This window comes from Pinus tabuliformis, chromosome 2_2, assembly GCF_031772625.1.
Source record: "Pinus tabuliformis cultivar Carrire ecotype Pingquan chromosome 2_2, CPIR1, whole genome shotgun sequence".
Classification (NCBI taxonomy): domain Eukaryota; kingdom Viridiplantae; phylum Streptophyta; class Pinopsida; order Pinales; family Pinaceae; genus Pinus; species Pinus tabuliformis.
The window spans coordinates 436418195-436440358 of NC_142300.1; the positions used below are offsets into that span (position 1 = coordinate 436418195).

Consider the following 22164-nt stretch of genomic DNA (forward strand, 5'->3'; position numbering starts at 1 on the left):
AAATCCTTTTGCCGCTGGTTGAGATGTTCCCTACTCTGGTCGTCTTGTGCAACTGCACTACCGATCTAGGTTCCTCAGCTAGAAACCCTCGGTAACAACTCCTCTGGCCCTGCTCTGTCAGGTACTGTTCTAACTAAAGTACCTCATCAACTCCACTTTGCAATATTTCTGCAGCCTTTTAGACTCCAACAACTACCTCTCTGTGAACTGTGTCAGCCCCTCTCTGTCTCACGCTGGCTTTGCGTCACCCCAGATGGGTCTGCGTCAGCCCTGGGATGCCCTGTGTCAGCGCTCTGGGCCTCTGCATCAACAATGCTGGCCTCTTTGAGGCTCTGCGTAGTTCCCGACTTCTTCTGCGTGGCTCTGGTTGGCTCTGCGTCACACTTCTTGGCTTCTGCGTTGCTAGAAACATCTTCTGTCACCTCGGGATAGTTGTTTTCTGCTGCTATTGCTCCGCTCGGCTGATGTCTTTTAGTCCTCCTGTGATCTGTAACCATGCTGTGATACCATGTTGAAGTTTCTAAGTTTACTTAGTTTAGAAACCCTTCATGCAATTATTCCGATTTATTCCTACCTAATTGTTATTTTTCTTTAACAAGTTATTTACAAAGTAAATACTGAAAATAAACACCAGTGCATGCTCAACATATTATAGATCAACGACTAAAAGTAACAAGAACAAACACACCACATGATGCCAATATTTTTGGACCAATGTCCCCGAAAAAACCCAATGTGGGAAAACTGGTGCAGCTATCTGAGGGTTTTCTTATTAAGCAATATTAGAGTACAATCTGGGTGCCGACACTGGCCTACCCAACAAAGAATTTCCTTAGTAGCTATATCTCACAGTTTGAGAGAAATCTCTTTGCTGAAACCCCAGAAAATCCTTCCAGCAGCTCCTCAGCACAAAACTGCTTTGCGACCGCAGTGTCTGCCCAATCTGGACTTTGTCAACCCCTCTCTGTCTCACGCTAGCCCTGCGTCAACCTTTCTTGGCCTGCGTTAGCCCCAAGAGGCCCTACGTCAGCTCTAGGAGCCTCTGCGTCAGCAACGCTGGCCCCTCTGGTGCTCTGCGGAGTACTTGGCTGCCTCTGCATGGCCCTGTGTGAGCCCTTGCTAGCGCTGCATCACTCTGTTTGGCTGCTGCACTACTCTCCCAGCACAACCTCTACCTTCTCTGTTTCTTTGTACTCAATGCTCCTCAACTGCTCTCCCGATCATTGATTCTATCTCTCTTAGCAAACCCCGCTCTAGAGAATAGAATGACTGATCACTCTGGCGTGTTCTCCAAGTGACCCTTAAGCCTCCTCTTATACTTTTCCTGTTGACATTTAAACGACCAACATTAAGTCTTTAATCAATGGCTAAGATTAGATCTGGCTTGATCCATGTATTTTGGACCACTCTAACATAGATTCATATTAATACACATTAATATTTTATTTTCCCTAAGTTTAGACTTAAGGACTCCATTAAAAATATTAATTATTTTAATATCTTCTGATTTGTTTAGAATCTGCCTAAACCCTTTCTGGGTATTGGAGATCTCATGTGCCCCAACCTCTCCACCAAATTTCGTGGCTAGAGCACATCCAATGGTACCCCAAATCAACATGAAGATCTAGCTAATCCTAGAGTTTTTATAGTGAAATGGAAGAACCTTGCCAGAGAACATTCACCATGGGAGATAGAAAGATTCCACCAATAATATCCTTCTAATGGGGAAGGCAACAATGCTACATGATGAATGGGAGCCAACCATACTCCACCCTATATGATGAATGGTATTTGAGCGAGATAGAATTGTGAAAATTCCTACACTCAAGGAACTCCTACTGCAGCAAAACTGAATTTACTTTTCCTACTTGATTTTAATGTACATTATAAAGTTATTTTCTGAATAATACTGAAGAAAATTACTTCTGCAGCCTACACCAATTTAATTTGATTACATGAAACAAGAAACTGAGCAAAGAACAAGATACATAGGACACAATTATTTTTGGACAAAATAGTCCCTGGAAAAACCCAATGCGGAAAAACCGGTGCAACAACTCTGAGGGTTTTATATTATTAAGCAGTAGTTCTGAATACAATGTTGGTTGCCCTCTTGGCAATCCAGTGACAAAGAAAAATATAATGGCGGAAAACTGAGTGAGATTACCTCATTTCACCCAAAAGTTTTTAGCTGATCCGACAGCAGAACTGGCTAACCCCTGTTATCTCTGCGCTGGCCCTGTGTCAGCCTTACAGGCTCTGCGTCAGCTTCTACATTGTCTCTTCTGCCTCCTAGAACTTCTGCATCAACCTCTCCTGGCTGTTCCAGCAGCTCCCCGACATTTTCAGATTTCTGCGTGAAGGCAACTTTTGGTCTGCGCTGGACCTTCTGGCTCTGCGTTAGGCCTGCGTGGGCCCATAATGGCCAAACATCAGTCCTTCTAGATGTTGCACTACCTCCACTAGTGGCTTTCCGCCTCTCTGCCTAGTATTCCTGAACTATCCTTGCCCCTCTGCTGTAGAATGATCACTGAGTTCGAATTTCTCAACTTCCTAGCCCCATAAATCAAACTCCAGATCAATTCGTTCTCTCCGTGTGTATTTCTAAATGAACCCCAAGCCTCCTTATACTTTTCTCGTTGAGACTTCAATGGCCGAGATTAAGTCTCTAATGAACGGATAAGATTAAAACTTGACTTGATCCGCTTTCTATAACATTCTCACCCATATTTTGATTAATACTCATTAATACTTTAATTTTCATAAGTTTAGACTTAGGAATCCCATTAAAAATATTAATTATTTTAATAAAATACAATCCGGGTGGAATTTCACCAAACAATTTCTGGGTTCTTTAGAACTCGTGCCTTAGCCTCTGCGCCATTTTTCATGGCTAGAGCACATCCGATGCTACCAAAAACGAACACTCTTTCTTTGTGAGGAAAGTGTTCTAGCAGCAATGTCTAACGGCATGCTGCTTTGTCTCTAAAGCATCTCCTTTCTGCATTGTTGCTGCCACCAAAACTGTGCTGCTGCTGCCATTGTACTGCTGCCCATGACACTGCCACTGCGATTGCTGCATCTGTACTACAACTCCCTCTGCATCTATTGCTAACACTGCCACTGTTAGCTCTGCACTGCGTCATGTTTGAATTGCTACTGCTCAGCAACGAAAAAGCATCCAAAATTTCTGAACTAACTGTGTTTAGCATAATACCATGTGAATGTTGGAATATGACTGCTACTAGTCTCTGACCCTCTGAATCTTCTGCGTTGTTGCTGACTTCTGCACTGTGCCATTTGTATTGCTGCCAACCTTTCCCCGCGCCAATCAGTCTCGCGTCTTAGGCTATTGCATCATCTGACACTAAGTCCATCTCGCTACTGCTGAATCTCGGGCTCTCGTAGCAAGGAATTGATCCAAGAAGTGGACTCCTCAAGGATCCTGTCCACATGTAGTGCAATATCAGCCCATTTCCCTCCTGGAGATGCGTGGGCACTCATGGCAAACTCATCTTCGTCAATTTTTGCTAGAGCAGCCTTAGGATCATGTTTCTCATCCCTATCCTTTTGCTTCAAAGGACACTGGGATGCAAAGTGGCCCATCTCACCACATCTAAAACATTTCACCTTCGAAATGTCCTTCTTTTGCTTCTGTTGTCCCTTTGATGCTAGAGCTGCCTTCTCTTCCTCCTCCTTGGTCTTCGTGCCACTCCCACTACTGCCGTTGAGGTTGACCTTAACTAGATCCCTCCTTAATTCTTCTTGTTGAAGGGCTGCCCACATGTCCTCCCATGAAGGTAGTCTTTCTCTGCCCAGTATACTTTGGACAAAGACTTGCCATTCATTCGAGACTCCATTTAGGGCTATCCTTACCATCGCGGTAGACTGAGGAGTAGACCCCATTGTAGCAAGTTGGTCTCTGGTGTCCTGAAGACGTTGAAGATAGGAGTTAACCCCTTCTCCCTTCTGCATCAATGTCCGCTACAACTTTTGTTCTAAGTACATCTTCCGTTGTTCAGAAGAACCTTCATATAGTAAAGACAAAGCTTCCCACATTTCTCGGGCTGTATCTTTGCCCTGCAAGTGTGAGACCACATGATCTCGAACTCCATCGAGTATGAACCTCTTTGCCTTTCCCTGCTCGGCCTTGTACTTCTTCTTTTGATCATTGTCTATGGGAACAACCACAACACTCTTGACGTAAGCTTCGAGATCTTACTCCTCCAGAACAACTAAGATTCTGGTCTTCCCTATGGCATAGTTGGAAGCTCCTTCCAACCTGTCCTGATCTCTAAGCCCATGTGATGCCATCTTACCCAAAATGTCGAATTGACTCTTCTAGTCACTGTGCAGCACTGGTCTGTTGCTCGACAAGTGAAAAATCTGAACTTTTGGCGAGAAAAGTCCTCTTAGGAAAAAATTCCCCTTCTATGTGTCTTCGCTCTATTTCGATGGATTTCTACCCCGACAGAAACTCTGTCCTTCAAGCACTGTGCTGAGGGTTTGCGTCACTCCCTGTCTCTGCAAGCTCATGAACTGGAAATCGTACCTTTGTGTTGTTGGAATTTCTAACCCGTTAGAAACCCTTCATGTACTTTCTGATTTATTCCTATCTACTTGTTCTATTAATTAACAAATTATTTACCATGTAAATACTGGAAATAAATACAAGTGCATGCTCAACACATTATAGATCATCAACTGAAGGAAACAAAACAAGCACACAAGTGACACCGTTGTTTTTGGACCAATGTCTCCAGAAAAACCCAATGCGGGAAAACTGGTGCAGCTATCTGAGGGTTTTATTATTATGTAGTTTCTGAATACAATCTAGGTGCCAAAATCGGCTCACCCAACAGAGAATAATCTCGACAGTAGTACCTCTCCTTTGGAGACAATTGCTCTGATTGAAACCCCGGATAAACACTCTGGCAACTTGTCAGCGCCAATCTGCCCCACGAAAAACCCCAACATCAACGTCTAGGGACTGCGTTATCCTCTTCTGCCCTCTGTGTCAACTTTTTGGGCAGTTCTGGCAGTTCCCGATAGTTCTGGCTATTGCCAGCAGTTCTAGCTTCTGCGCTCTTCATCAGCTTTCTCGACTATTCTAGTGGTTCCCGATTGTTCTCGACAGTTTCGGTTTCTGCCCTCTGCGTCAGCTTTCTCGGCAGTTCCAGCTTCTGCCCTCTGTGTCAGCTTTCCTGGTTGTTCCGGTAGTGCCAGGCAGTTCCGTCTGTTCCCAGCAGTTCTGGCTTCTGCCCTTTGCGTCAGCTTTCTTCGCTGTTTCGGTAGTTCCCGGCAGTTTCAGCTTCTGCGCTGATTCTCCTGGCACTATCTCTGCCTCTCTGCTTCTGTATTCATTGCCCCTCAGCTGCAACTCTGATTACTCTCTCAACTTTCTCAGCAAACCCAACCCCAGAAAGTTGAAATCTTGATCTCTTGGTGTGTTCTCCAAGTGACCCTCAAGCCTTCTCCTATACTTTTCTCGTTGACAAATCAATGGCCGAGATTAAGTCCCTAATCAACAGCTAAGATTAGTTCTGGCTTGATCCAGGACTTTTGGACCATTCTAACACAGTTTTATATTAATTCATGTTAATATTTTAATTTCTCCAAGTTTAGACTTAGAGACTCCATTAAAAAATATTAATTATTTTAATATCTCTCAAACTGTTTAGAATCTACCCAAACCCTTTCTAGGTATTGGAGATCTCATGTGCCTTAGCTTCTCCACCAATTTTTGTGGCTAGAGCACATCCGATGCTACCCCAAATCAACACTCCCTCTTAGCGAGGACTGTTCTGTAGCAATACTCCTCACTGAGTATTACTCTGATCATCCGGCATCGGCCGTTGATGCTAGGCATGCTGCCCATCATCTGCACTGTTGCCTCTTGTACTACTACCCATGGCTCTGCCACTGCCACTGTTGCATCTGTACGACAACTCCTTCTGCATCCGTGCTGCTGCCCATGGCCCTGCCACTGCCATTGCTGTGTCTGCACTGCATCCCCTCTCATCGTGTTGCATCGTGTTGCCCATATTACTATCATTACTAACTGTTGCACTGCAACTCAGTTACTGAGAAGTAAGTAACTGATCTCCCAATTTTGACCTCTCTGTTAGGTTAGAGACCCCCATGACACTGAAGCTCCCTCTACCACTGAGAAGTGATCCCTCTCTGACTTCTATGCTACTGTAACAACTCCTTGCATCTCGCACCGTTGCACACCTCTCTGTGCCATCCTGCACTAGTGCAACACTCCTGTGCCTCTCGCAATGTTGCAGCCTGCTAGTCTCGCGCTGTCTTGGGAATCCTGCACTGTTGCTCCATCCGCATTCGTCTTTACTGACATCTATCAGTACTGCTACTCCTCATTGGAGCTCCCGTAGCAAGGTATATTCCAAGAGGTTGGGTACTTCGAGGATCCTGCCCCTCATCTCCTATAGTTCGCCTGACTACAGCTCGATGTCTCCCCACTTCCGCTCAAGTGGTGTGTGTGCACTCATGGCACACATAACAGAAAGGATCTTGGCCTTCCAGATGACAAAGTTTGATGCCTCATCCAACCTGACCTGTTCCCTCGACCCATTCATGGCCATCTCTCTGCTCTTCTTGTTGACTCCTCTGAGTCTCTCTACTTCCCGCTTGGAAGTTCTCTGTTTGACACCTGCTGAGTCTCTCCACTTCCCGTTTGGAAGTTCTCAGTTTGCCTCCTGCTGAGTCTCTCTACTTCCCGTCTGGAAGTTCTCGGTTCGACTCCTGCTGAGTCTCTCCACTTCACGTCTCGAAGTTCTCGGTTCGATTCCTGTTGAGTCTCTCCACTTTCCGTCTGGAAGTTCTCTTCTGGACTCCCTCTGAGTCTCGATTTGCCACTTGGAAATCCTTCTGCCAACGTCAAGTTGCCCCTCTCTGATCGTCTGTGCAACGACAACACGATCTGGATTCCTTGGCTAGAAATCCACCTCGGCAGAAACTCCCTCTACCTTGGTCTTGCCTTGTTAGGTACTATTTTGACTACAGTACCCTACCAGCTTCACTCTGCAACTTACCCACAACGTCCTAAGCCCCAGCAAACTGAAGGTTAGAGCTTCCAAGCTTTGCGCAATCCTGACACCAGCAAAATTTGCACCTCCTGGCCACGAGCGTCAATCCTTCATGACCAAGAAAGATGACTGAGCACTGCGTAGGTCGAGCCTGCTCCCCTCTGCCACTGTGTTGATCCTCTTCTTGGCTCAAACTTGATGACGCAGGCACTGCATCACCCCTTCCTTGCTGCTTCCCTGCTAGGAACAACTTCTATCACTCGGGACAACTGTTTTCTGCTGTTGCTACTCTGCTCGGCTGATGTCCTTAGTTCTCCTGTGATCTGCAACCACCCTCTGATACCATGTTGGAATTTCTAAGTCTAACCTGTTAGAAACCCTTCATGTAATTTTTGATTTATTCCTACCTACTTGCTCTGTTAATTAACAAGTTATTTACCATGAAAATACTAGAAATAAATACAAGTACATGCTCAACACATACAGATCATCAAATGTACAAGTGACACCGTTGTTTTTGGACCAATGTCCCTGGAAAAACCCAATGCAGGAAAACTAGCGCAGCTATCTAAGGGTTTTATTATTATGCAGTTTCTGAATACAATCTGGGTGCCAAAACTGGCTCACCCAACAAAGAATAATCTCGGTAGTATTACCTCTCCTTCAGAGACAGATGCTCCGGCTGAAACCTCGGATAAACACTTCGGCAGCTCCTTAGCTCCAATCTGCCCCACAAAAAACCCCAGCATCAGACTCTAGGGACTCTGTCAACCTCTTCTGCCCTCTACATCAACTTTCCCGGCAGTTTCGGCTTCTGCCCTCTGTGTCAGTTTTCCCAGCTGTTCCGGCAATTCTCGGTAGTTTCAGTTGTTCCCGGAATTTCTGGCTTCTACCATCTGCGTCAGCTTTCTCGGTAGTTTCGGCTTCTTCCCTATGCGTCAGCTTTCCCGGCAGTTCCGGCAGTTCCCTGCAATTTCGGCTGTTCCCGGCAGTTCCCAATAGTTCCGGTTGTTCCCGGCAGTTCCTGACAATTCCGGCTATTCTCGACAGTTCCAGCTTCTGCCCTTTGTGTCAGCGTTCCTGGCCGTTTCGACTTCTGCTCTCTGCATCAGCTTTCCTCGCTGTTTCGGTAGTTCCCGGCAGTTCCAGCTTCTACGCTGATCCTCCCGGCACTATCTTTGCCTCTCTGCTTCTGTATTCACTGCCCCTCAGCTGCAACTCTGATCACTCTCTCAACTTTCTCAGCAAACCCAACCCCAAAAAGTCGAAATCTTGATCTCTTGGTGTGTTCTCCAAGTGACCCTCAAGCCTCCTCTTATACTTTTCTCGTTGACAAATCAACAGCTGAAATTAAGTCCCTAATCAATAGCTAAGATTAGATTTGGCTTGATCCATGACTTTTGGACCATTCTAACACAGTTTTATATTAATTAACATTAATATTTTAATTTCCCTAAGTTTAGACTTAGGGACTCCATTAAAAATATTAATTATTTTAATATCTCCCAAACTCTTTAGAATCTGCCCAAACCCTTTCTGGGTATTGGAGATCTCATGTGCCTTAGCCTCTCCACCAATTTTCGTGGCTAGAGCACATCCGATGCTACTCCAAATCAACATTTGTCGACTCTCTTAGAGAGAGATTTTCTCAGAATCTTTGCTCTCCCGGCAAGGATTGCGTAATCCCTTCAAGGGGATTCAAATTGCTGCCAAATGCAGCTATTGGCCTCTCTTCTCAGCGCTGGATCTGCTCCTCTTGTTTCAAAATCAATGCTTTGATACCATGTGTAAATTCCTACACTCAAGGAACCCTACTGCAACAAAACTGAATTTACTTCTCCTACTTGATTTTAATGTACATTATCTAGTTATTTTCGGAATAATACTGTGAAGCAAATTACTTTTGCAGCCTACACCAATTTAATTTGATTACATGAAATAAGAAACTGAGCAAAGAACAAGAGACACAATGATTTTTGGACAAAATAGTCCCCAGAAAAACCCAATGCAGGAAAACCGGTGTAGCAGCTCTAAAGGTTTTATATTATTGAGCAATAGTTTTGAATACAATGCCGGTTGCCCTCCCAGCAATCCAGTGACAGAGAAAAATATAATGGCGTAAAACTGAGTGAGATTACCTCACTTCACCCGACAGTTTTCGGCTGATCTGGAAGAAGAACTGGCTAACCCCAACTATCTCTGCGCTGGCCTTGCGTCAACCTTATAGTCTCTGCATCAGATTCTGCACTATCTCTTCTGCCTCTTGGAGCTTCTGCATCATCCTCTCTCGGCTGTTCCGGCAGCTCCCTGACAGTTCCAAATTTCTGCGTGAAGGCAACTTCTGCTCTGCACTGGCCCTTCTGGCTCTGCATCAGGCCTGCATGGGCCTAGACTAGCCCAACGTCAGTCCCTCTAGATGCTGCGCTACCTCCACTAGTGGCTCTCCGCCTCTCTACCCAGTATTCCCAAACTATCCCTGCCCCTTTGCTGCAGAATGATCACTCATTTTGAATTTCTTAGCTTCCTAACCCCAGAAATCGAACTCCAGATCAATTCGTTCTCTCCGCGTGTGTTTCTAAATGAACCACAAGCCTCCTTATACTTTTCTTGTTGAGACTTCAATGGTTGAGATGAACCTCAAGCCTCCTTACACTTTTCTTGTTGAGACTTCAATGGTCGAGATTAAGTCTCTAATCAATGACTAAGATTAAAACTTGACTTGATCCGCTTTCTAGAACATTCTCACCCATATTTTGATTAATACCCATTAATACTTTAATTTTCCTCAGTTTAGACTTAAGAATCCCATCAAAAATATTAATTATTTTAATAAAATACAATCCGGGTGGAATTTCACCAAACGGTTTCTGGGTTCTTTAGAACTCACATGCCTTAACCTCTCCACATTTTTTCATGGCTAGAGCACGTCCGATGCTACCAAAAACTAACAAGAACAAGGGGCACAACCTCCAAGTCTTTCCTTGCAACCTGTAATTGTCGAACTCCAAGGGTCTACTGCTGTGCTCATGAGAGAAGAAGCCCATGAAATGCAAATTGACTCTAGAATTCTCAGAGGGTAACAACTGGCTCCTATGCAAGAGAACTCTAGAATATTTGTTGTACCGACAAGGTGAATCAAAGCGTTGGCTATTCATGATGCGATGAATCCAAAACTTCTGATCCCTGCCAGACAATACAAATGTCTTCAATCCCAATTTATCAGAAAAGACGAGAATTTTCATCTAGTTACTCATTCTCAAGGGTTACTACAAATAAAGGCATGATCACAAAATGCCAAAGAGAGCATATAAATGAAACTTACTGTTTGGCACATCAAGTGTGAACATTCTACCCTACTCTACAACAGTAAGATGAAATGCTAAATGAAAATCTAAGAGCCAATGCAACTATTATATCATCTCATCATCAATATAAGATCTCCCTTTGTATTTAGCAATGAACCAAAGCAAACTAGTTCCTTGTATGTTCATAGTTGATTTTAGGTCAGTGACATAAGCTGGGTTATTTGAACAATATTTTAGCTACAAAATATTGTAGTCTCCAAAGATCTTATCGGTGGCCTCATTTCTGTGGAATTTCATATTTGGTGCTATTCAGTAGTCAGTGATTTGATTCGCCTAACCTCTATAATCTGAAGTTTTACAGATGATATATTTTTTCTGATGTTCCATCCCAATACTTGATGTTGTGCTTCCAAAGAACTTTTTTTAAATTGAGACACATTGACTGTCATTTCCTCAATCTATGATTATCCTTTGTTTTTTTTTTTCTTTATTGAAAATACCTAGAACAAGATCTTCATTAACAAGATTTTTCCCAAATGTTTCACTGAAATGTATTATTAGATGATAGGAAAAAGAGATTTAAGAAATTTTTTCTGAATTTAATTCTTCTAGTAATTACATTTTTCCATATGATTTGCTGCGTTGGTTAATTCGGTCCCGTGGGATTCTAAATTGCTTACAGCGTTCATTTATGTATCAGCCTATTCTTGCATGCAAGGTTTTAATTTTTTTATTTTTTTGTTACTGTATCAATTAAAATATTCATTATTTCTCAGTTGCAAGAAATTAAAATGACATACTAATTGTTTTAAATTAAACATGACAAGTGACACTTGTAGCCATGTCGGTGGTTTTTGAAGGTTAAGGCAGAATCTGAAGCAATTCTCAGAACAGTATGAGCTCCGTGAGCAACAATTTATGCAGCAGGTATACATTACTGTGCTATTTATTTATTTCTATTCTATTTAAAACACCGTATTTTGTAATCGTTTTCTTAACTGGATAAATTTGAATATAGGTACAGCTAAAAGCTTATGTTACTGTTTCTGTTTAATTTTCAGTATCTATTTTTTCAGTATCATGGATTGGGGTGACTGATTTTTATGTGTAGATAAAGAAAAAGACACTAGAGCTGCAGCTTGCTGAAGTAAAGCTTCAACAACAACTAGAGGCTTCTTGCCAAGAACAAGCAAAAGTGAAACTATATACCGAGCAGATTTCACAGTTACTGGAAACAGAGAAAAATCTGCGCTTGCAGTTGGCTGCTGATGGAGAAAAATTTCAGCAGTTCCAGGTATATCTGATTTCACATATTTTTTTGAAGCATTTGTTTAGACTTTTAAAATATACGCACAATTTTTAAGCATAATCAATTTTTAATTGCCCAGAAACATTATTTACTATTTATTTGAATAATGCCCTCTTATGGAATTATACAATGTGCCTCAGGATCCAAGAAATAAGATCCCAATCATCCCATCAATGCAAAAGTTCTTTGCAAAATAATCCACAAACAAACTATAAAAAAGAATCTGGACTCTAGTGAGAGCAATAACCTCTTAATGGGTGGTTATCTAGTCCTCTGAAATTTATTTTTATTTAAAAAAGAGATTATCATGGAAGAACATTATCAAGGATATCATCTGAGCTAGGACGTGGTTCTCTCCTGGTAGTTTTGGGCTCTTCGAGTGAGATGGAAATTATCTTTGATTCATGCCCTTGGTTTCATAATAGGATAGGGCTTTTCATACAGTTTTGGTTGATAGGGTTTGACCCACTAATCAAGAACTCTTCTGTTACTCTAGTTTGGGTTCAACTTCCCTTTCTGTTGATGGGATTTAGAGTGAATATTCTTTCAAATTGATTGAAGATAAGCTTGGTTCATACGTTAAGTCTTCCAAGATAACATAGGAGGGAAAGATGAAGGTGTGTGCTCAATTTTGTGTCACACCAGATTTAAGCAAACCTATACATGAGTATATTTTGATCAAAATTGGCAATTGCGTTTATAGTCAGTTGCTTGATTTTGAATCCATTCCCTTAAAATTCATTCTTTGTCAGGAGTATTTTCATCTTGAAAATAAATGTCCTTCAAAGGCTCAAAAGTCAAAACTAAGCAGTTGGTCCAGATGATTTCAAATTTCAGAGGTGCATGAAGTGACAGATAGAGGGCACCTTCCCATGCCCTTCAAATCAGGCTAGAAGCACTTTAAGGCCTCTCCATCTCTAACAAGTTTGAAGATCTAGATTGGGAGGCTCAGGTGAAAGAGTCAAATACTTATGTGAATTAAGTTCCTGCGAGTCCTCCAAAGGTAGACTTTGAGCCCATCAAGAAGCCCTGATTTGAAGATCATGGTAGTCCTATCCCTAAGGGGATTGGGTAATATTTGATGAAGATAGACCCTCGTTTGCCAAATTCTCATGCTAATAATTTGTCTAGATTTCCTCTTACACCCCCATAAGGGGAAATCTAGGAGACATCTCATAAAGATCCTAACAATCTGATGTCCCATAGTCCTTGAAGCATTCAATCTAGGGTGCAACAACAGAGGATGTCCAAAGAACAAGGACAAGAAAGATGATGAAGTAATTTTAGAAATGGCAAATGAAACACAAAAATCCATATAGGATCACTTGATCAAACCAAACACTTGATTGGACAATAGGGATCCTCGGATCCTTGGTTCTCTGAGCTCCTGTTAGAAGGAGATAATCTCTTCAGTTTGTAAAGATATTTTTTCTCGAAGCATTCGAGGCATGGACTTTAAAGTGAAACACTGGGCCTTCCTCATTTGATGAGTAAAGTAGTGCTGATGTTGTTTGTGCTTTCAACTGTCTTTTACCAAGTAGCCTTGTTTTGTCACCCCAATAAATGACTGCTGATTTTTATTTAATTTTTCAGCTTTGTTGAATAAAAATCACCACTGGGAGGGGATATCTTCATTAGAAGTACGTATGCTTGAAACGATACGATGGCAGGGCTTCGTGCGCATAGGGTTTTTGCAAGGTTTACTGCCGCCGCCGATGTTCTGGATGATGTAGGAACGTTTTGGGGACTGCCTGCGAGACACACTGCGCTGCAAGGAAACTTCAAGACGTGGCTCGGACCCCTTAACGGAAGGCTGAAACAGGTTTTGAACCATAGCAATCAGGTTTTTGATTTTTTCTACCCTTTTTCGGCATGTATCGTTTTCCTCAGGGCGAATCTGGAGACCCCTTTTCGTTGTCACGGTTTCTATGTGTTAAATCTTTCGAATCACACACAGCCACAGTGTGTTTTGCGCTTTCTAACGGGTGATCTACCCTTTTTAGTTTGTTTTGATGGCGGAAATGGGAAACAGAGCCGAATGGAAATTTCTATGTCTTTTTTTGTTTTTCTGAGGTGGCATGCGACGGATCGGCTCCCCCTCGCTCTACATAACAACAGATCTGATCATTACCCAGCGGATCTGGAAAAAAATCAAAAGATGAGCCTCAGAGCGGTTTCGGATCTTAGGGCTCTTTCGGCCCCAACGAGGGACGGTATCCATCGGCCGACCTGGCAATCAGCTTCTGGAGGGTCAGAACCCCAAAAAGTAGAAATTTCAGGGGAGAAAAATTCCGAGCCAGATATCCAGGTCCCAGAACAGAAACGAAATCAAATTTTCATTAGAATGCTGTCAGGGAAAACTGTCTGTAAGCAATTCTGGACAGGATCATTGATAAAAGATATAAAAGATGAAATACAAGCAGACTCAGGCATTCCTTCAAATCTGCTAAGTTTGATATATGCCGGCAAAATCTTGCAGGATAATTTTACAGTACAGTGCTATGGTATTGGCCGAGACTCAACCATCACAGTAAGCACAAGGCTGAGAGGGGGAAGCTCTGGCCCAGGCCCTAAAGGCAAAAATTCCTTTAAAGATGCTGTCAAAGGGAAGGGCGAAGTGAAAACAACACCAACTCCAGATCTTCCTGGGCCCTACATTGTGGAGCAAAGACCACAGATTCCGGTTCTGCAAGTCGACATGCCTGAGGTAAATAATTTTAATTCTGATCTTTCTTCAACAGCTGTCATTTGCAGATTCAACGGGTTTTGGCCAAAAGCAGATGCTCTAAAACAGTGGATTTATTCCACATGGACCCCAAATTGTGACATTCATTTGTGCTCAAAGGGTTTTTTTATTGTAAAATTTGACTCGGTTAAGGAGAAAGATTCTGTCCTCTTCGAGGGGCCATGGTTCTGGGGCAATGCTGGCCTCTTCATGACCCCCTGGTTCCCGGGTTTTGATCCTTCCACTATGGTGGTTTCCAAAATGCCGGTTTGGGTTAGGCTCCACAATCTACCGTTACATTTCTGGTTTCCTAACGTGTTTGCAGCAATAGGGAATGCCATAGGTTCTTACATCAAGCAAGATGTTGAAAGAATAGACAGAGGCATTCATACCTTCGCCAGAATCTGCGTGGAGGTTGATCTCAGTGAAGGGCTTCCTGACAATATAATTCTGATTCACAACAACTCACAGTGGAAACAGCCTCTTGATTATGAAAACACGGCATTCAGATGTCGAGGCTGTCAACAAACAGGACACTTACAAAATAACTGTCCGCAAAATAAAAGAAGGAACAAGAAACAAGTACACAAACCGAGAGGCTGGCAATGTACAGAGAACTCAGAAGAAGAAATAGAGGAAGAGGGGGAGCCTAATGATCCACCTGAACAACATGAGGATCCTATTGGGGAGAATATTGTAGCAGCGACCCAAACAGTAAACAATCAGGAACATCTGTCCTCAGATTCCGGGAAAATTACTACAACAACCTCCAAGAGCACAAAGATTCATCAAAATCACGCAGAGATGACAAGCATGGATCCAAGTATGGGAGGCATCAAACGACACCACCACTCAGAAACCTCAGACTCAGACAAAGAAACAGGGCCGCAGAATGCAGGAACACAGTTAGTTATTGCTTCGATCGGGGCCCCTCAAGGAGAGTGGCGCAAGGTTGAAAAGAAAAAGGGAAGAAAAGCCTGAAGCGTGGGACTTTCAGCTTTTCTGGCCCGCTATTTCTCTCTCCTCTCTCTCTCTTTTTTCTATTCTTTGCACGTTAGTCTTCTAACGTTGTGTGGAGTGCTTTCGCACTCGGGCCCAAGTGGCACCTTACGGAATGCTTCATTGCATCTGCTTTGTGTAACTTTTCATTAATTTATTAATAAAAGGTTACCGGTTTTTTTCTTTGGAAAAAAAAAAAATCACCACTGGGATTTTTAACTAGTAAATAAATAAAACAGCAGAAACAAAGACAGCCAATATTCACAGAAAATACAAAGAGATATTTGCACTCCAAAATTCAGCTTTTCATTCAAATTTCTTCGAAGCTTACATGATGCTGGCTAAATTGTTGGCTGACCATTAATGCTACCAGCTATTCTCATTAGTCCATAAACCTCCATCTTGACGACCTGGTTGCAGGAAATTCCTGTTCCTGTGATATCTGAATTTTCTACAATATTCTTAAATGGTTCAACCCTTCATTTTTCAACAGAGAATTGTCTGTTTAAATGTACGTTAAAAATAACGATAGACTCATATCATTTTCACAATCAGGACTTCCTCAAATGAATAAGCTTATACAAAACATACTTATCATGCTCATCCAAATATATAAAAATATAATATAACTCATGAGCACTCATGAGTCATTATCTCTCCTCTCACTAGTCATCTCTCATAACATACGTTTACCTTCATATGGTTCATAAGGTGTAACCTTATATCATTACCATTCCAGTCTGAAATTCAATCCTTCATATAAGAAAGCCCTTCCAGGCATTCCAAATGCAACAACGCCTCCTGGCTATTCAACTCCTCACTTCCAACACAATGTTAATTCCAGAATTTCCAACCATGAACCCGACACTTCCAAATGTAGCCTTCAACGCAGATCACCATTCAACAACAAAGTTTAATTTACCAACAATCAATTGATATGACTGTTTATTGAATTGAACACTGACGATTTGATCCACAAGAAACCATTGTCCAATCCATTTATTGATTGACCATGCACCATGTTTTTTAACTGCAACCGTACTTTGGTACTTTGATCCAGCTTCTGTTTAAATATTGAGAACCAATATATAAGATATATACAGAAAATTGAAATCACCCAGAGATTGCCACCATTATCAAATATAGAGCTGCATTAAACACATTGACTTCGATCCCTAATGGGGCATTTCAAACCCTTATACAGGGATTACATACTATGACTCAATATTTCACTTATTTGGTGGATCTCCACTATTTATTTGGAAGATCTGAAAGCCATGTTCTTTCTCTAGTGCATTTACGGACTTAGGGTTTTCTTATCTACTTTAACCCTGTTCTTTGAAGTCTTCCTTCCCAACTATGGCGTCGCTTCATCTCTGCGATCCTCGCTAAATGGACTTCAACTCTTTCGCAATGACTTCGTCTTGTCAACACCAAACCTTGGCCTCTTTCTCTATGACTTCACATTGCTGACAGATGACCTCTTTCTCCTTTCTTGTCCAACGAACTTCCTAGCCTTTGTACAGACTCCAGAGTACTTCCTCTTTCGCTCTGTTCTTGAGTCTTACCCTCAGACTCTTATGCACGTCTCTCTTTTGATACACAGACACAACCAACTAATGAATTCTCCTCTCGTTTTTTCCACAGTTAGTTCACATATAAAACCCTTCTCAAATTTCTAGCTGGAATTTGATCTTCACCCTGTTTATAGAGATTCTTTTCCTGCCTGCCCTGCAAACATACTCATATGGGCAGAACTCTTCCTCTCATAATTGCTTCAAATCCTTAAGACAAGATTAACTCCCCTTCTATGACAGATTTTCCATTATCCATCATGATTCAGAATTCACATTCATTCAGATTGGAATTACAGAAATCAACACAGAGACAATTTGTGGACGCAGCAGATGTATGAACTCTATTTCATTAATCAAATATATACATATATTCTACCCAGAATTCTCGTTTCTCTCTATGGCCTGATTTCACATTCATTTGGCTATATCCCCCCTTTGTCCCAACAGGCTTACAATGCTTATATCTGAAACACAATTAATTCAAGCTCACTAAAAAACTTCCTAAGCTACAGAAACTAACTCCCAAATTCCCATAATTGTCTTCTAAAGATAAAACTCAATCCTATTTTCTTAATGACTCACTGTTTGAGATATATTTGAACTCCGAATTCTGCCACCAAATGCAGATTTGGTTACATGAGACAGCACTGACACTCAACACTATCATAGAATCTTCTAGAACTCTAAGTAAATTTACAATAATTTTACAAAGAAACCCACTTGGAAAATATCAAAACCCTAAGGTTTGATCAACAACACTATTGTTTAGGAGAGAATATGCTCTTGCACCATTACAGGGGCCTTTCCAATAGGGAAAATAAATGGCCACTGAGGAATAATCACACATAGCAAAACCTGAAAACTTCTAGTGAAGAAAATTCTCTTCAGCTCTCAATTCTGTTGTTGTATGACCTTCTGCCCTAGCCTCCTTTCTGTTGGAAATAATACTAAGAGGGGGGTTGAATCAGTATTCATCAAATCAATAACCTTTTCATTTCATACTCAGATTTATATACGCTACTTCAATGAAGGTAACTCACGTGTACACACGATTGTTTTTAAAGCAAGCAATGTATATCCAACAAACTTATGATTCAGTTAATTCATCATATGTTGATCTTTAATCAGTGCACCAGTACTTCATTAACCATATAAACAGTAACCATGTGCAGTAATAACAGAATAAACCATCACACATAAGCAACACACATGAACACCAATATTTAAGGTGGAAAACCAATGCGGGACAAAAACCACCTGCTGCTGTCTTCTTTTAATATAAGAACAACCTGTTTACAATCTTGTACTGGTGCAGACTCATACCAGTACGCAGGAACCCACCTGCAGAAGGCTACAACCTTCTCTCATTATCCAACTTCTACTGGAAGGGAGCTACAACCCCCTAGCTCTTGTACTAGCCTATCCATTTACTAGTACGTAGGCACTGGCCTACAGAGGTTTCCAACCTTCACTCGTTTTCCAGCTGCTACTGGAAGGGAGCTCCAACCCCCTGGCTCTTGTACTAGCCAATCCATTTACTAGTACGTAGGCGCTAGCCTACAAAAGGCTCCAACCTTCACTCATTTTCCAACTACTACTGGAAGGGAGCTCCAACCCCTTGGCTCTTGTACTGGCCGATATGTTTACCAGTACATAGGCGCTGGCCTACAGAAGGCTACGACCTTCTCTCTTCCTCCAGGGACCACGTTTCATAAATTTTCAGACTGGATACTCCTGGAACACAACACCACAATCTGAAGGCCTCGTTTCATCAAATTTTCATATTGGACCCATCAGTAACATTGAAGCTCAAAATCAATCACCACTGCAATACAACCATCAAATACATCTGCATCAACCAATCACTAAAACTCAATCATTAATCTCTGAATCAACCACAACTGAATCAATCAATCATTGAAAACCCATCATCATTGAAGCAAATCATAATCAATCAATTTGAACATTCAGAACACTGTCACCAGAACACAAAGCAGAACCTAGAACTCTACATCAACAACTAGAACCAATTGCAATTTCAAACATCATATTTCATACTGTATATGCTACTTCGATGTGCCGAACCAGCGTGTATACGCACTTTTATCAAAGTGAACGAGCGTACAGAGCTGCAAATACTAACTTAAAAACTCCACAGCTATTCCAGACTTCAGTCATACCCAGATCATAACATTTACAGAATAAAACATGCATCATTAGCCAAATCTAGACTATCCATGATCAAACCACATAATGATAATTCATTTTAGGTCTTATGATCCCGATCCATCATCCATCACCAACCACATAGGTGCATACTTAGTTCAGATCAAGCAAAGCATCAGAAACCCATAACTTGCATATTTGATCTAACACTTCCTAAGATATTCAATACTCGCACACTTTGGCCTAATGATCTTCTCTTCTTTATATATCTTTAGGCCTTTCTCAATATTTCAGACCAAAACCACTTAGGACCAATACTTTGGACCAATACCTCAGACCAAATACCTCAGACCAAATACTTAGGACCAAATACCTTGGACCAATACCTTGGACCAAAACCTTGATTTTCCATCCCATACACGCTTTTCATTCTGTGAAAGTGCATGTATACGTATATGCTCATTTTGTTTCGTTAACCTGCGTGTACACTGTATACGCTGCTTTGACAAAGTGAACCAACGTATACTTCTTAAACCACTCTATTTCTTCAACCTCTGAAGTCTGATCTGTAATCCTTTGCTGTTAATTTGTTGCGCTGTGAACTATCATCTGTGTGAGTTACCATCAAGGGCAACACTTGTATCATAATGCCAACACTTTTTGCCTGCCTTCGCAATGTTACTATGTGCTTGTGCATGTGAGGGAATCTGGGTAGTTTTCTGTGCCTGCCTGCGCACGTGCAACTCTGTATGAACTCATACAACCTCCTTCCTGCACATTTGTTGTTTGTACCCCATGTTTCCTACTTCTGTAAACCTACCCAAACTGTTTCCTGTCCTTGCGTTGTATGGCCTCGAGTTCAAATCTATAGCTGACATGTGTGCCCTCTTTGCTGCGAAATCACTTGTTGAATATTTCTCTCTCTTGTTGCTCCTTGTTTTCTTGTTCTAGCTATTGCACAGTTGAGGGAATGTCCTACTCCACCCAATCAGTGATATCCTTATTCTCTCATTGCGTCTTGTGCTTACTAATGTGTCTTCTCCCTTAGCCTAGCCTTCTTTTCATAAATTTGAGGTATGACAGAATCAACAATGTTCTCCAAAGTGACTTGAAATTAAATTTCAGCTTCACTTGAAATCAACTGTTGTGATTTATCTAATTCACTAATGCAAATAAACTTTGCATTTCATTACATTAAGTCACCTAGGAGTCAATTAGGCGACTTCCACTTGCCTTGACAGTTGACACTTAGTCCTTGTTGAAATTTTGATGTTCTATGCTGCAACAATTTCTTATACCAAAACTTATTTCTTCTGCAATATTAATTGAGCAATTGTAGATAGAACATACACCTTATAAACCATTTTCAAAATAGAAGACAGCCAAGAACACAAGTAGACACAAAGAATTTAGGTCCAATGACTAGGGCAAAACCCACAAGGGAAAGACCCAACTAGATTCTTCTTCTATTAGAAATCAATTGTTCAACAAAGATACATAATACAATGAGAGAGAAGTTCACCCAAATTTGAAGAAGATCTTTGATAGCCGTAGTTGATGCAAAAACTGAATTACTTTGGCTCATCAAGATCTTCTCTTACTCTTCAAGACTTTCTCTCACACAATTCTTCTCTGGTCTCACTAACTCTCTCTTTCTCAAGTTCGTACTCTCTTTTCACAATGCACAATTGAGTGATAGAGAGGATGAGAGGCACAAATATATAGGAAGAGCAAGGACATCTAATTCATGAAGGAGTAACTCTCATGCCTTGAGGGGAGTTACATTTGCCAAAATAAGAGTGTAACTGATGCCATAAAGGAGGTATGCTTGCATTAATAACTCATGCCATCAAGAGGGAGTACGCATGCCTTAGTAACTAATGCCATCAAGAGGGAGTACGCATGCCTTAGAAATTCGAGCCATTAAGGAGAAGCATAATGTGATGTTCCTTTTTTTGGTGTTCCTCATGGCATGGTTAGGGTGGACTTTTAGAGTTGGGGCCAGACAAGTCAGAGGTGCAGGTTGGCGTCATTGGCAGGCCCAGGGCGTTTTTGGAGGGGTTTTGAGGAGTTTTTATGGGGTCTAATGCCATTCGCTTGGTATATTCCATCATCCACACCATTTGCCTTTCGTTCCATTGCATTTCGACAACTTTCAAAAAACTGAGTTATTAATGGGTATGACTCAATTAATTATGCTTAAGGTGGAATTTTGGGAGGAATACTTGGCAGAACACCTCAGTGTAATAGCTCGTTGGAACTGAAATGAGAATATCTACAGGATGGGACGGTTAGAAGTGATTTTCAGTGGCCTGAGGAGGCATGGTGGCCAATTTACCATTTTCCCACATTAAAAAGAATATTTTAATTAAGGGAAATGTGCTCAATGATTAAAATAATAATAAAATAGGAGCTTCTAGAGGGGTCCATCAGATCTATAAAAAGAGATCATTACATGACATCTTGGATTTGATATTATTTCTTGTATGAGAGGTTGAGAACCCAGTTCTCTACTTCATTGGTAGCCCCAAGATGGAAACCCTCGGGTGATCTCGGTGAGTGTGGACGAAAACCCGCCTCATCTCCTTTGTGGATTCAACTAGAATTCACAGGTGCAATGATTGATTTTAGTTCAGTTTTGGGAGAGTTGGTTTCAACATCATAGCAAATCGGTTTTAGAGACCATATTGTCTATCTCAGCTATTTCAGATATATCATCATGTACACTCTTTCAGCTATTTATTATAATGAAAGTTGAGATTATTTCTGCTCATTGTGTTATTGATTGCATGCATTCTACTTGTTAAATTGTACATGGCAATCTTCTGTAAATTGAATGGTAATTTTATGGAGAAATTTTGGTTGAATTAGTGTTTTGCAAAATCTGCAAAATGTGAAAAATTGGTTACCCGATTCCTACTGCAGCAAACTGATAATATTTCTCCTACTTGTTAAATTACTTGAACAAGTTACTTGCAGTTTTCTACGGCAAATATTGAAATACATACACTGCAGCCTACACAAAATAAAATAC

The 22164-nt window shown here is 41.4% G+C and overlaps 1 protein-coding gene across 2 annotated transcripts in view; it reads left to right on the forward strand.

The window, feature by feature from the left end:
- The window catches only part of LOC149193133 (alpha-taxilin-like protein), a 416017-nt gene that overhangs the window by 379449 nt on the left and 14404 nt on the right, over positions 1 to 22164 (forward strand). For both annotated transcript variants that reach the window (XM_089404796.1, XM_089404795.1), the window contains 2 exons: positions 11215 to 11281; positions 11466 to 11648. In XM_089404796.1, coding sequence (XP_089260922.1) covers positions 11215 to 11281; positions 11466 to 11648 — 250 coding nt within the window. The remainder of the gene's footprint in view (positions 1 to 11214; positions 11282 to 11465; positions 11649 to 22164) is intronic.